Source organism: Anomalospiza imberbis, chromosome 3 (genome assembly GCF_031753505.1).
Source record: "Anomalospiza imberbis isolate Cuckoo-Finch-1a 21T00152 chromosome 3, ASM3175350v1, whole genome shotgun sequence".
NCBI lineage: Eukaryota > Metazoa > Chordata > Aves > Passeriformes > Viduidae > Anomalospiza > Anomalospiza imberbis.
Genome location: NC_089683.1, coordinates 24605985 through 24619758, shown reverse-complemented (window position 1 = coordinate 24619758; position 13774 = coordinate 24605985). Strand labels below are relative to the sequence as shown.

Sequence of the window (13774 nt, the reverse complement as noted above, 5' to 3'; positions counted from 1 at the left end):
AGACAAAAGAGCCTGAACAACACTATGTCTCAGATTTAATTGCTGGTCCCTGAAGCAACCAATCTATATCACTGTATCAAAAGTGTTATGGTTGTTGATGTTGAGGTTGTGTTGATCAGCTAAACAAACCTTTCAGCTGTTAGGTTTTGCAGTGACACACATAAAACATCCTCTTTATTAAGTGTAAGCAACATAAGCACATCACGGAGCAACATACTATGCATTCAACCTTCTTCCAAAATAAAGCAAGAAGAGCACCTAATTTTCTTCTACAGCTGCATTAAAGGAGCAACTAAGAGGGAATGCCACTTCATGGCATCTCAAGACTTTAAAGGAAAACTGAACTTGTCTTCTCAAAAGAGTTAACAGTGTTCTAGTTGTTTCCCTTACAGTGGATACATTGGTAGGTCAGGAGCTGCAGTTGGAAGAGTGTTTTGCGCAATTTACAGTCAGGTCTCACTACATACCAAAACAGAAAACATCAAATCTCACTCAGAAAGGGATAAAGAGGGAGAGAATTAATGAACTCTTCCTTGAGCATACAGTCATTCTAAATTATAAACTGTAGGATAAAAGGCCTAGTGATAACTCTATTATGGCAACAAATTATATGCTTTATCTAAATATAGCAGAGACATTGTAAAAAGACGCAGTCCTTCCCTTCCCTGCCCTGCCCTGTTCAGTCTGTTTCTATTGCACATTTACACACATATTTCAGCCACTGAAGTGTTTACAGATGTATGCGAGATAGAGCCCATTTCACCAATTTAAAGCTCGTAGAGTCATGCAAAACACAATTATATTTCATGGGGAAAATTTGAGTGTGACATACCTGACAGAAATACTTCTGAAACTTTTTCATACCTTTTAAAGAGGTATTATGAACCCGTGTCAAACAGATCTGCACGTTAATACTTTTTCTGATTTTTGTTAACTGACATTGTTTTAAAAATTTAAAACTTTAAAGTTTTAAGCTGACACGCTGACTGCAAAAGTGGTTTGTACACACAACATTCTGTCACTAAGGTGTAAGCTGGGTGTGCTGTAGGAAACTCAAGATGTGTAAGTGCTCCTAAGTGGAGACAGGTAAATTTGGAAAAATGTGCAAATTTTCTAGTCATTAATCAGAAATGAAGGCAAGATACACAAGTAAGATCTATTTCCTTGTTGCTTAGTCTAGTTTGCTTTTTTCATTCAGAGTTTGATTTCTGCAAGGACATGCCAAAATCACAAAACCAGACTCTCAAGGTACATGATTTGGATGAACACCGAGGTGTTGTCTTCTTATAACTGTCTGCCATGCCAAACCAATGCATGTTCCCTCTGATACAAGACAGAAACATTAGTATAAATCCTGAAGTTATACAGAATTGTATCAATGTATATTCAACTGAGGTCAAAGAAAAGGTGTGCTGATTATCTACAAACTTCTCATGCAGTGGTCAGCATTACAGTAAAATGGTAATTATTCATTATAATGGTAGTATTAATTAATCCCTCCAATTAACCCTTGATTAAGGTTAATAACACTGGTGCATGTGATCTCAGTCTGGGAAACCCTTTCCTACTGAATTGTGAGCAACCAGATAATTTTTTCCTGCCAGGACAAAAATAAAAAAAACCCCATGTAATAAAATACCAACTAGATTAATATTATTGCCACTGTTTTCCCAATATTATTTTTCATGCTTACCTTTCTTGCATCTCGTATCATCTTCCGAACTGTTTCCTTTATGGTGTAAGGCTGTGCTCGTGGTGGATGAAAAAGCAGATCAATATTTGTGCCACCAGAAATTCCAGGCATCAGATAGGGCCAACCTAAGTCAAGATTTGGAGCTTCCACATCTGATTCAATGGGCCAGTAGGTTCCCGAGGAAGAGGTGTCATCAATAGCATGGTTAGAGGAATAAATTGTGTTTTGGGGAAGTTTGTGAACATTGTTCAAAATATAATCAATTTCCTCATCTGCTAGGAACTCTGAGCATCTCTCTTTGGAAAGGAATTCTTTGTAGGCTTCTAAACCTCCTTCAATCAGAGCATCAATAGCTATTCGGTACCATTCCTTATAATGAGGTTCAATAAAGTTGTCTGATCTGCATTCATCATGTAAGGAGGACAGCAAAGATGAAGTTTCCATTTTCATATGTATTTTGTATAAAGTCTTTTAAGAGTCCATTCATGAACAGACGAAATGTATCTGCGAAGAGAAAATAAATAAGAAAACAATGAAAATATTTCTAGATAACTATGGCACACACGCAGTTATTAACTCAAATACTCTTCTGGTAAAGTTACTCTAAGTTTTTCTAGCATTTTCCAATAATTAAGAAATATTTTGAAAAGGCTCAGGGACTACTGTTGCCAAAAATTAAATATTAAAGAGATAGTTAAATATTAAATAGATAATATTATATTAAAGAGATAAAGAGCTTTTACATAAAGTAAACTAAACACATAATTCAGTGATTTTAGGAAGTTGATATTACAAGCTGTGTCAGAGCTCATAATACAATGAACATCCATACCAGTAACACCAATACATACCCAATGCATGTTCTAATACACTATCACAGGCTGTGTTTCCAAACCCCCTTTGCAACAACTGACTGAGTACCATCCAAAGAAACACTTCAGAAAGCAATTAATTTCCTACTTTTTGATACATTACTGTCTCTGCAACGCATCTCTTTCCTTTGGCTTCTTTGAAACTACAGTCATTCAGGTACTTCTCCTTATCTATCTGTTCTCCCATGCTGATCTAACCCATTTGTTGCTCCCAAGCAGGACCAGCCTACCTCATTTCAGTGAGTTATGAGGAACTCCAGAAAGATTTATCCTCCCACATCTGGGATCAAACTCTGAATCAGCAATTTGATGTCTAGTTTCCACCCTGCTCATTCCTTCTGCCAAGAGGAGCGGCTGCTTTAATCTTCTTTTTTTTTTTTTTTTCAAAACATTAATAACAAGTTGTTTACTGATGATGTTTTATAAATTCATTCTTATACTTTTTTATTTCATTTAGCAAGGTCTGAGAGGGTTGCTTTGTGCTGCACATTGGAGATTTAAGAAGGAGAGAGAACAAATACCCAATGTTTCTTCCTTCACATTTTGGCAACCCTTAGTAACTCACCAAAAAAAGGGGGCGAAGGTGTTTCATGACAGCAGCATCAGCATAGTCACGTAAAACAGAAAGCTGGTAGCACATCTTCCAGGGCTAGAGCATGAAGCTTAAGAGAAAGACTGCAGATGGTGGAAGAACATCCAACGAAGGCAGAATAGTTAAAAAAGATTGATAGCTTGAAAGTTAACATTGGTTTTCCGTACAAGCCTAATTAATAGTATAGCAGTATAATAGCAAATAGTCATATGGAGTTCTGATTTCATTTCCCGGCATATAAATGTAGCTTGATTCCTTCTTCCCATCAAGACCTTCCAGATATTTTTGCAAACAGTGCAATTGCTTTCCACTGTCTGTTACGAATAGTTTAAATCTTCCCGAAAGGAAATGCAAATTAGCTATATTAACTTAAAGGAATGAAAATAAAAATCTCCATATCTACTGATAGTTTAAAAACCAATTAAATGTTCAATTAAACCAAGATTTATAAGGAACTTGGGAAGTCTGAGGTTAAAAAAAGACCAAGAAATAAAAATCCAGATCTGAAGCTGGCATCAGCATGTCATATGGAATAATTCCATTTGAATCCTGTCTCTCAGCCAAGTAGCAGGGCAGATCTTCCCAGATAGGATTGCTTTCGAGCCTGGGGGAAAGGAGTGTTCCTGGCTGCTTCAAGAGTAGCTCTTTGTGATGAACTGGAAAGCAGAATACGAAAGGGATCTTACTGCTCTCCCCCAAACTAAGAACTACATGTATTCCTCTGACAGCCACTCAGGGCTTCATTCTACACCGCTCTCACAAGAAGAAGTGACTGTTCTAAAACAGAAGCGAGACCATTTCCCTTCTCACAGAGGCAGAGACAGCCTGTGGCAGAAGGTGACGGAGAACTAAGCACACAGTACAGGAAAGATAGATTCAGATTAAACTCTTAACATACTGTAAAATTAAAACACTCACATCGGGACCGGCCCAATCGTCTGGACCAGGTTTTCAAGATATTTTAGATAGAGAATGAAGAACAACCAAGAATACAAAATGCAGGTACTCAGCTGAGTTGTTCTCAAGGGTCTGAACAGTAACACAGGTGACTTCATTGAGATTCCAACACACCCCTCTTTTAGGGCCCTCCAGGACAAATCATTCTCTAGTCACTGCAGTAACACAGTCAGTCTTAAAAGTCAGTCTTATTACGACATGTAAGAATAAATACGATTTTACAAGAGCAAGTGAAAGATATTTCAGAAATTCTCACTACTTTGGAACAGATATATTTCTAAAATAGAAAATTTTCCACTGACTACATATATACAGTTGTGAAATATGTGTTTATTTCAAAAGCCTGTCTGAATTGATTTTTTCTTCTTCTTGTTCTGTCCTCTGAAAATAGCTTAAGGGAATAGGACTATAGTTAATATGTAACATTGTGCAATATTAAATATTGAATGTTACAAACAAATAAAAAGAAAAAAAATTATTACATATGTGTTTTGCCTCACATGCATTTATTTGATTTGGTTCTTTCATTTGTTTTTCACAATAGTATAGTATATTGCTTGACTTTTCATTGAACATAATGAATTAAATAAGTGTGGAATAGGTCAAATACAGCAACTTATGCTCAGACTTATGCTGAAAGCAGAGTATAAATATAAGTAACCATGAAAAGGTTCCGGTGCAACATCTTCCAAACAAGAACAGTCATTTTACAGTGAGCATCTCTGAAGCTGATGTCTGATTAACAAGTGCTGTTTACAAAGGAAGCTTAAAGCAATGCACATTAATTTAAGAAAGTAAATGTAAAATTTGCCAGCATGGAAATAAATCACAAAACACTTGAGACAAATGAAAAAAATTTAATCCTGGTATTTGAAATTAAGGACATCAGCATGAGATATATTCATATGAAACAGAAGAGAACTCCCAAATTAAAACAGTGGCTTCAGGTGTACTTTACTTGACAAAAGCTCTAGATGTCTTTACAGACGTATTTTTCTCCTTAGAAGGTAAGAGCTACTGTGCAGAAACTGAACCCTTGAAACCATACAATTCTGCATAGAACAGTAGACAAAATTCTTAATAACTTTTTGATGTCTTCTTCAACCATGTACTGTGATTTCCGCATAAAAAACTTGATTCTTCAAAGGTCCTCCTCAGGTCAACAAGTACATTAGCAAGGTTGTGCAGAATGAGGCCCAACTCTGGAGGCTTACAGATCTTTATCACACTTTATGTATATGATCACAAATTTTACAAGCACCAGGAAAGTTGTCGTTCATCCTCTGAGAAACAACCTTGTCTGTTAATCCCAGCCCAGCATATCAACCATCTTCTCTACCTGAATACAGGGATCAGTCACTTAAAACTTTTTAGTAAATGCTATTAACGGCCTTAAATTGAATTTAAACTCAAATGGATCTGCTAAAACTGGATTTTCTGCTGAAGATCACAAATTCTGAATCCTGTACTGATGTGATCATCTTGTCCTTCCATTAACATGCTCAGACTTTTCTAATGCCATTACCACGAACCCAGCAAGAAAAGACCTTTTTCTATGAGAAAGTAACTATGAGTTTATATAGAAAGATTAGGAGAATATCCCAGACTTCAAAAATGCAGCAGATGACAAATGTCCACTAAAGAAAATTATGCAACATTCTACAGGGGTTCCAGACTAGTACTAGAGACAAGGAGCTTCCCTGCCATACTAATATTCACAGGATTTAAAAAATTTCCTATTCAGCAACTTTAGGGAGCAGCTCTACCTGTACAAACCTCAGGCTTGTACAGCCGGTCCTTGGCAAGGGCATGGCCATGGTGCTTTCCTCAGGATGTCCTTATCACTTTTCCAAAGGAAATGTGATTACTTTGACAGTTTCTGCATAAAGTCGCAATCTTGCCAGGAAATTTAAACCTCGGGAACAGCTTGTTGCAAGCTGTTGCATACTCTCAGGTATGGTTTTTGGGGCATCCACCTGAGCATCTCTGGCCCACGGCTTGGCCAAGAAGCCTGCTCATGGCTTAAGGGCCTGGCATGACCAACCTCTAACAGAACAAACAGGCGTTTTATGACACCTGCCTTTCACCAACCTTTCTATTAAAGAATTGTATCAAGAATAAATAATAATTACCTTACACTAAGCAGTGACAGGCAACTATTTAATTATTAATGAAATTACATTTTCTGTGAATACAAAAGGCATCAAATCCAAGTGAAAAACAACACCGCAAGCGTTCCTGATGCTTTCCTTCTTTTCTCTTTCTCTTGTTTGTTTTTTGTGTGCTCGTTTTGCGGCGGTTTTTTTTTTTTTTGTTTTTGTTTTTTTGGGGGGCGGGGGGGGGTGGCTTCGTTCGTTCAACCAGAAAGTTAACTTTCCAGGCAAAACAAGCGCAGCGGGCGCTCCGCTGGACGACACCGCACGTGTGGCGCCCCCGGCCCGGCGGTGCGGGGGCCGCTTGCGCAAGGCGGCCCCGGCCGGGAGCGCGGCGCGGGAGCCGCGGGAGCCGCGCCCGCGGGCCGCCCGCCGCCCGCCGCGCCCGGCCCCCGCCGCCGCCCCCGCCCGCGGCCGGAGCGCCCCCGCCGCCGCCCGCGCCCCGCGACCCGCGCGCCCCCGTGCAAGCGCCCCGCGGCGCCGAGCTGGATGCGGGCGGGACGGTGAACTGCCCCGCCCTGCCCCTCTCCCGTCCCTTCCCGGGGGAGACTGAGGGGAGACCCACTTACTCCGCCGGTGCCCCGCGTGGGGTCTCGCCTCCGGAGCGGCGGGGCGGCTCGACCCGGCTGCTGCGAGCGCGGCGGCGGCGAGTCACGGCGGCGCAGCGCTCATCGCAGGTACTTCCCGTCGCTCTCAGGCGCGGTGGGTGTGGAAACCAGTTACAACATGTCAGGACGGTGTCGCACCAAACCCGCCGCCGCGGGAGCGGGGCGAGGACTTGTCTGAACTGGGGAAGCCCGGCCCTCTCCCGCGGAGCGAAGGGCAGCGCCTTCCCCGGGCCGCGCCGGGCCCCCCGCCCCGGCCCATCCTGCGCTGCCCTGCCCTGCCCTGCCCTGCCCTGCCCTGCCCGCCGGCCCGGCCGGCAGCCGCGGGAGCCCGCGGGGCAAGGGGCGACCCGAGCCAAGGCACCGGCTGCCCCGCGGCGGGCCCGGGAGCGGGGTGTGCGTGGGAGATTAAACTCAAAGTAAACGTTGGCTTCAAGAAAAAATAAACCCGTCAGCCTCGAGTCACGGTTTCCAGGTTAACTCCGGTGGAGCAAGTCAAGGCAAGGGAGCGATACCCGTTTGAGACCTTCAAAGTCGGATATATGGACAAGCCCCTTTTCCATAGCTCAGTTGCTTTGAAAAGGCTCTTTTGCTTTTGGTGTCTTGAGTGAGAGACACAGGTAGAGTCCCCCGTCCTGGCAGCAATGCACCTGGGCCTTCCTGCTTCGTTCTTCTCTGCAGCAGCAGGCTGGGCAGGCCGCATGGCAATGCACGTGTAGAAACCTTGGAGAGCCCTCTCTGAAAGGCTCTTTGAAAACACCATCTCTTCAGCAGGATCTTGCAACCACCAACAGATCAGCACATCCCATGTGTATAACAAACACACTGAGGGGCTTTTTTAATTTTAGACTTTTTGTAGACTTTGTCCAGATTATACTCTGGTGCTTGACTGCAGGCAGCTCTTTTTTCAGGCATTTAAGACAATGCAGTATAACCCTGACAGTTAGGCTTTATTAGCAATAACTCATCCAGTTTGACTTTAAGCACAAACTTATTTTCCTAAACTATACTGCTTAATAGTAAGTGTGTGATGTATCCCATGCTGTGACATCTTGATTATGGTTTCTGAGAAAGAAACAGTAAAAATATGCAATATCCGCATGGCAATATTTGTATATTTATATGCATGTAAGTGTATAAGTCCAGCCATCAGGGAGTGGTTTTTTCCTGTGCAGTTAATTTAGGTGGTGGAATGCACAAGAGGAAATAGTTGGTATTAACATACTCATGGACTACCCTTTACAGACAGGAGCATCTGGATTAAATTATTAGACTCTTCTCACACTCAAAAAAAAAATAATAATTTCCCTGGTTTTGATGGGAAAAAAGGGGTGAAAACTACTTTAAAAAGAAAATTTTAAAACATACATAGAACTTTATGGTTAGTATACAGCACATTTTATCCCATGAAAATTTGTAGTCAGGAAAGAGAACCTGTTTCTGTGGTTATCTGTAAGGAGGTGAGGCTATCTAAATTTTTTAAAGAGCAGATCTATTTTCTAAAATTATTTATGAAAGGGTAGGAAGGTAGATGAATGGTCACAAAGCTTCTTTTGACCTTGACTGAATTTGGTTGCACTTTTATTACATAAAATTTACAAGCCTGTGTCTTCTATAGAAGTTAAGGGGTTGAGTACAGGCTTTGCATAAACAAAAAGCTGTAATGAGACCAATCATAGCTTTCTAAATAAGGAAATCTGCATAAAGGAAAGTATCTAGGGTTTTTTTGCCTCATTAGTATCTGTACAAGAAAAGGTTTTTTCCTGCTCCCTTACAATTTATCAATTTAAACCCTCCAGTAGCTATACTAGACCAGACAGTTCATAAAACCGAACTTGGGTAATGCATTTTGGAAACTGTTAGCTGTCAAAATAAAGAATGTTTTTACCTAGCAGGTAGCAAACTTCTGTGTCCTGCAGCCACAGGCATCAGTGGAAGCAGACGGTATGAGCAAGCTTAATAAGCAGTAAGACAAATTCTAAACAATAGGTATAAAACTTTATTGTAAAAGTATGAGGCAGGAGAATGTGCTTCAGTATCCTTACTCCAAGAGCTGTGGAACTGCAGCAGTATGAGGGGAAGGGACTGCAGAAACTGGGCAGCCCTCATTTGCCTACACAGCCTTTCCTTTTGCCATTGAAAATGTAGCATTGGGCAGGATCAGTTGAAGCATCCTATTGTTTGGAATTGTTTTACTGTAATCCAACTGATTCATAAAGCCTCAAAACTACAGAACTTCTTAGACATAGCTCATTTATAAACTACATGAGAGAAAAGGATCAACTTAATATGTTTGATGCCACCATCTTAGAATGATTGTCTAAATGACCTGGGTACTAGGGTACCCAGGTGAGATGATGGTGCTGATGGATGATCATCCCTGCCACTCCCATCCATTTGCAGTTCTGAAACTTTTTTTGTATTGACAGATCATCATGCCAAGTCTAGCTGAATACAAGCAGAAGATAAGAGATTATTAGGACATACGGAATGGCACCAGTCCAAAAGTTTATTGTAGAGATGATTATTAAGGATAAATACTTATATGAATTATATTTCTATTTCTACTGCATGCTTAGTAAGATTTCATTTAGATTTACTAAAGGGAACATTGATTTGGAAGCAGTGGATGTTTATACAATTCATGATGCCTATGAGTTGAACTTTTATTAGATTTTAACAGATGAAGAAATAATATAGTCCTGAAGAGTCATACTATTTACAAATCCATGGCCATCTAATCTAAAGCATAAGCACGGAGACTTCACACACTAATCTTAAAATTAGAGGAAATGTGCTTTTACAGATATGAATATAAAAGGAGCTGCGCTGCATTTATAACAAAGCTTGATGGGTAGTGATACAAAATCCACACCTTTCATAAACTAGCAGAGAGAAAAATGAGACAGAAAACTACAAATTAATATGGAAAAGCAGGCGTCCTACTCTCAGTACATCTTTTTCAAATTAAGTAATCATAACCTACTCTATTTGGAATCATATTCTTAAATCAAGAATACATTAATTTGGTCCTTATAATATTAAGGAAATACTTGGAAATGTCCAATCACTGGCTAGTTTGCAAGAAAAAGCCAGTAGTCAAAATACAAAGTATCAAAGCCAAGGTCTTTTACTGAGAGCATTCCTAACCCATGTATTGGGGCCCGGGTATATGTGCTATATACTATATGGCAGATTTCTGTTTTAGGTCAGGTCCTGTGTTAAAGGCTTGTATAAGCTTTCAGAAATTACATCAAGAAGTTCAATTGTTTGAAGAAAATCTGTGTGTTTCCTTTGAGAAATTTTGGTAAGAGATGAATAAAGTTATGCAAAGTACATTATTTTTGAGATACAAGTAAATAAATAGAAATCCACCAGTCCTTATTTTCTACCCATAGCATAAGTAGCTGAGAGGGTAAAAGAGCAGAATGAGAAGTATGATTGAAGGTGAAGAGTTGCCATTTGAGGAAGAGTCACGCAGTCTGGGACTCTTCAGACTGGAATGGAGTTGGTGATTGAGGCTTGCTGGTGTGGTTCATTACATGACGTGTAGCTCCAATGTACAACAGGCCTGAATACAGAGAAGGAAACTCCTCTGAGGTCAGCTTTAATATAAAGCAAATATCTCTCTCTCAGGCAGTTCCAAGACAAGAAGTTCTAAACTGATGGAGGTTGACAAAGTGTTCTTTGCTCCTATACTTCATTCCTCTCACTTTCCTCTTTGCCACTAGTCTGCATGTCGTTAAAGGGCAGATACAGGGCTACACAGACCTTTGTTTTGAATTCATACAGCTGTTCTGATATTACTTCAGAGCATGCTAAAGCCAATGTATAAAGAAATTGTAGAAGCACAGATTTCTTACTTGGGATTAGCTTCCCTCTCCTTGGATCAGAGAGATAGCTTCTCTTGTTCTTCTTAAAGGCTTGAGATACCAGTGTGTGCTGTGAAATATGATTCCACCCCTGCCCTTGGGGAAGAGGACTGCACAATGGGCAGTAGGTTTCTCTGAGATTTTATGTCTTCTGAGATTTTAAGTGTCCTTGTTATTCAGTATCCTGGAAATGTTTCTGCCCCAGTGCCCAGGTGCAAACATTGTTTTAGCTTTCAAGACACCTACTTCAGGATAATTCTTGTAATTATTTCTTCTTTGCTCATTTGCCCTTACTTTAACATCCACCTTTGACTTACTTTGGAAATAGTACTCCTTGTACTATTACCACTACAAGCAGGCAGTAATACAAATTTTGGCAGAAAAATAAAGCACAAAATTAAATGCATCCTATTTTTCATTTGATTGGAACACTTTCTTGTTTCTTGCTCTCCACTTGCTCACTTTGCCAGTGAACTTTCTGGGGTATCTTCCATACTGTTAGCCAGTTCTCCTCATCAGATGAAAACAAGGGATGGTACACTGCCAGAGTTTGAAATCTTAACCATATATTTTGTGATGCAGATTCAGGGCTTAAGGGTTTAGAGGTTAGGGTTGAATGAACTTGTGTTTTCAAGTCAGACATACTTTAGGGTAATGTGAAAAAGAAAGTCTCATACTAATTCAGTAAAAGGTAAACCTACAGTAACTTTTTAAAGTATATACATTTAATATTATAGAAACTACTCTATACAAATTCACATTGTACATAAGAATCAAATTATTAAACACAGCCATAAAATCTTGGTCCATTTGGTCCAAGATTTTGAGTACATTGAAGTCCAGTTTGCTGTTTATCCATTAGTAAAGGAAAATGTCTCTTATTGTTTAAGCTGTTTCTTCTCATTACAGGTTCCAAGAGTCTCCATCCCCATGTAGGAAGGAAGAATGCATGCCCTTATGGAATAGCAAGTTGTTCGCTGTTGATCTTAATGATTTGCAGATCCAGATCTTGCATTAGGCCATCACCAAAACCCCAAAACAAGTACTGCGAGTTCATAGAATCATGAAACATTAAGGTATTGAAATGGGCCTTAAAGATCTAGTCCAAAGCCCTCTGCCATGGGTAGGGACACCTCTTACTAGACCAGGTTGCTCAAAAGCCTTGTCCAGCCTGGCCTTGGACACTGCCAGGGATGAGGCATCCACAACCACCCTGGGCAACTTGTTTCAGTGTCTTGCCAACTACACAGTAAAAGATTTCTTCATAAACCTAACTTAGATTTTCATTCTTTCAATTGCTATCTCCTTGTTCTCTCTACAGTTCCTTACAGAGTTTGTCTCCAGCGTCCTTGTAGGCCTCTTCAGATACTGAAGGTTGTTGTGAGGTCTCCACAAAACCTTCTCTTCTCCAGGCTGAGCAGCCCCAACCTTCTCAGCCTGTCTTCATAGGGAAGTTACTCCCGTACTCATCAACTTCCTGGCCCTTGTCTGGACTTGCTCCCATAGTTCCATATCCTGTTAATGCTGGGGACACAGAACTGGATGCAGCACTCTAGGTGGGGTCTCACAAGAGTAGAGTAGAGGTGTAGAATCACCTCCCTCGCCCTTCTGGCCACATTACTTTGAATGCAGCCCAGAGCACACTTAGCTTTCTGGGCTGTGAGCACTCGCCACCAGCTTGTGTTGAGTTTTCATCAGGCATCACCCCCAGGTCCTTCTCCACAGGGCTGCTCTCAATCCCTTCTCTGCCCAGCCTCTAGTGGTGCCTAGGATTGCCATGACCCAGGTGTGGGCATTTCTCTTGCATTTCTCTTGGTTGAACTTCATGGACTTTGCATTGGCCCATGTTTCAAGATTCTCAAGGTCCCTATGGATGACATCCCCTCCCTTTATGTAGACTCTTGATACTTAGCCATAAAGATCTTTGAGTCAAAAGGAGAATTCACAGCTCCTACGATCCTTCTGGCTGAGAAAAAAGGTGAGTCCTGTAAATAAATTAATGAAAAGAGAAAAATGAGATGGGGCTAGAGAGAACAAATCATTGTTTGATTTGCACATGGTTTATTTTCAAAGCTGTAACCACTGTGGCAGTGGGTTGCCACTTACAAGGACCCAATTTTGGCCTAGTATTTAACTCTCTGCTTGGAGGTGAGGTTGACAAAAGGATGAAAGGTCTTTGTCTCCTTCCAATTCCAGAAGTGCCTGAAGCTAGTTTTCCTAGAGCTGGTTACTTGGAGACTTCAATGTTACCCTAGTGTTTGCTTGGGTGCTTGTGGTTCTCATGAACTTTATACACCCGAGCCCATCTTTCTTGTAAACCTTTTCTTATTCTAAAACTTGGGGAGGATTAAAGGTCTCATAGTGTAGTACCTTTAGGAGTCCTCTGGCCATCAAAAGTGATACTGGCAGAAGTAGAAGAGAAAAATAAACTAGGGAATAGACCAGCCTATATCAAGTAATAAAATCACATTGAAGTCTCAACAGCAAAGGAAGTTATGTTAATGTTCTAAAGTACTAACATCATAAGTCTGAATGCAGCTGCTACAAATGGCAGATTTACTCTTTCCTGGATAGATTCCCAAACTGCCAATGAAGTTACAGCCAAGAAAGTTATTACCAATGACGTAAGTGGCAAACAAGTGCCAGAAATATTCCGTCCTCAAATACAAGGTTTTCTTAAGTGTCCACATATGTGTCCAGAAAACAAAAATGCACTATGATTAGCAAATATTTATTGGCTGAATGGTACACAGCAAATGCTGGAGTTCACTTATGAGCACTATGAGTTCAGAAAATGTTTTCCCATGAATTTGGTGCTTTATAATCAGTGTGAATTTGTTAATTTACATGTACAATTAATGAAACAAATATAATTTATTCTGCATTTATGTAGTAGTGTAGTGGTGACCGTCATAAACTAAGAATATCTATGATTCAGATTTTTAAGAATAGTTAAATCTTTCATCAAATTATCTAATGCTGTTGTGGAAAGCAGAAAAGCTTATGGTCACTGACACTTCTCCAAACCTG

The 13774-nt window shown here is 40.4% G+C and overlaps 1 protein-coding gene and 1 long non-coding RNA gene across 3 annotated transcripts in view; one reads left to right on the top strand and one right to left on the bottom strand.

The window, feature by feature from the left end:
- FAM83B (family with sequence similarity 83 member B) overlaps nt 1-7133 on the bottom strand; it is a 51368-nt gene extending 44235 nt beyond the window's left edge. For both annotated transcript variants that reach the window (XM_068183669.1, XM_068183670.1), the window contains exons 1-2: nt 6837-7133; nt 1694-2197 (exon numbers count right to left, since the gene is read on the bottom strand). In XM_068183669.1, the coding sequence (XP_068039770.1) occupies nt 1694-2143 (450 nt within the window). In that variant the 5' untranslated portion in view covers nt 2144-2197; nt 6837-7133. The remainder of the gene's footprint in view (nt 1-1693; nt 2198-6836) is intronic.
- A 5370-nt stretch (nt 7134-12503) lies between these two features.
- Nucleotides 12504-13156, top strand: LOC137472024 (uncharacterized). The gene is made up of 2 exons (XR_010997979.1): nt 12504-13000; nt 13121-13156. It is a non-coding gene; the product is annotated as an uncharacterized lncRNA (long non-coding RNA).
- The last annotated feature ends 618 nt before the right edge of the window (nt 13157-13774 follow it).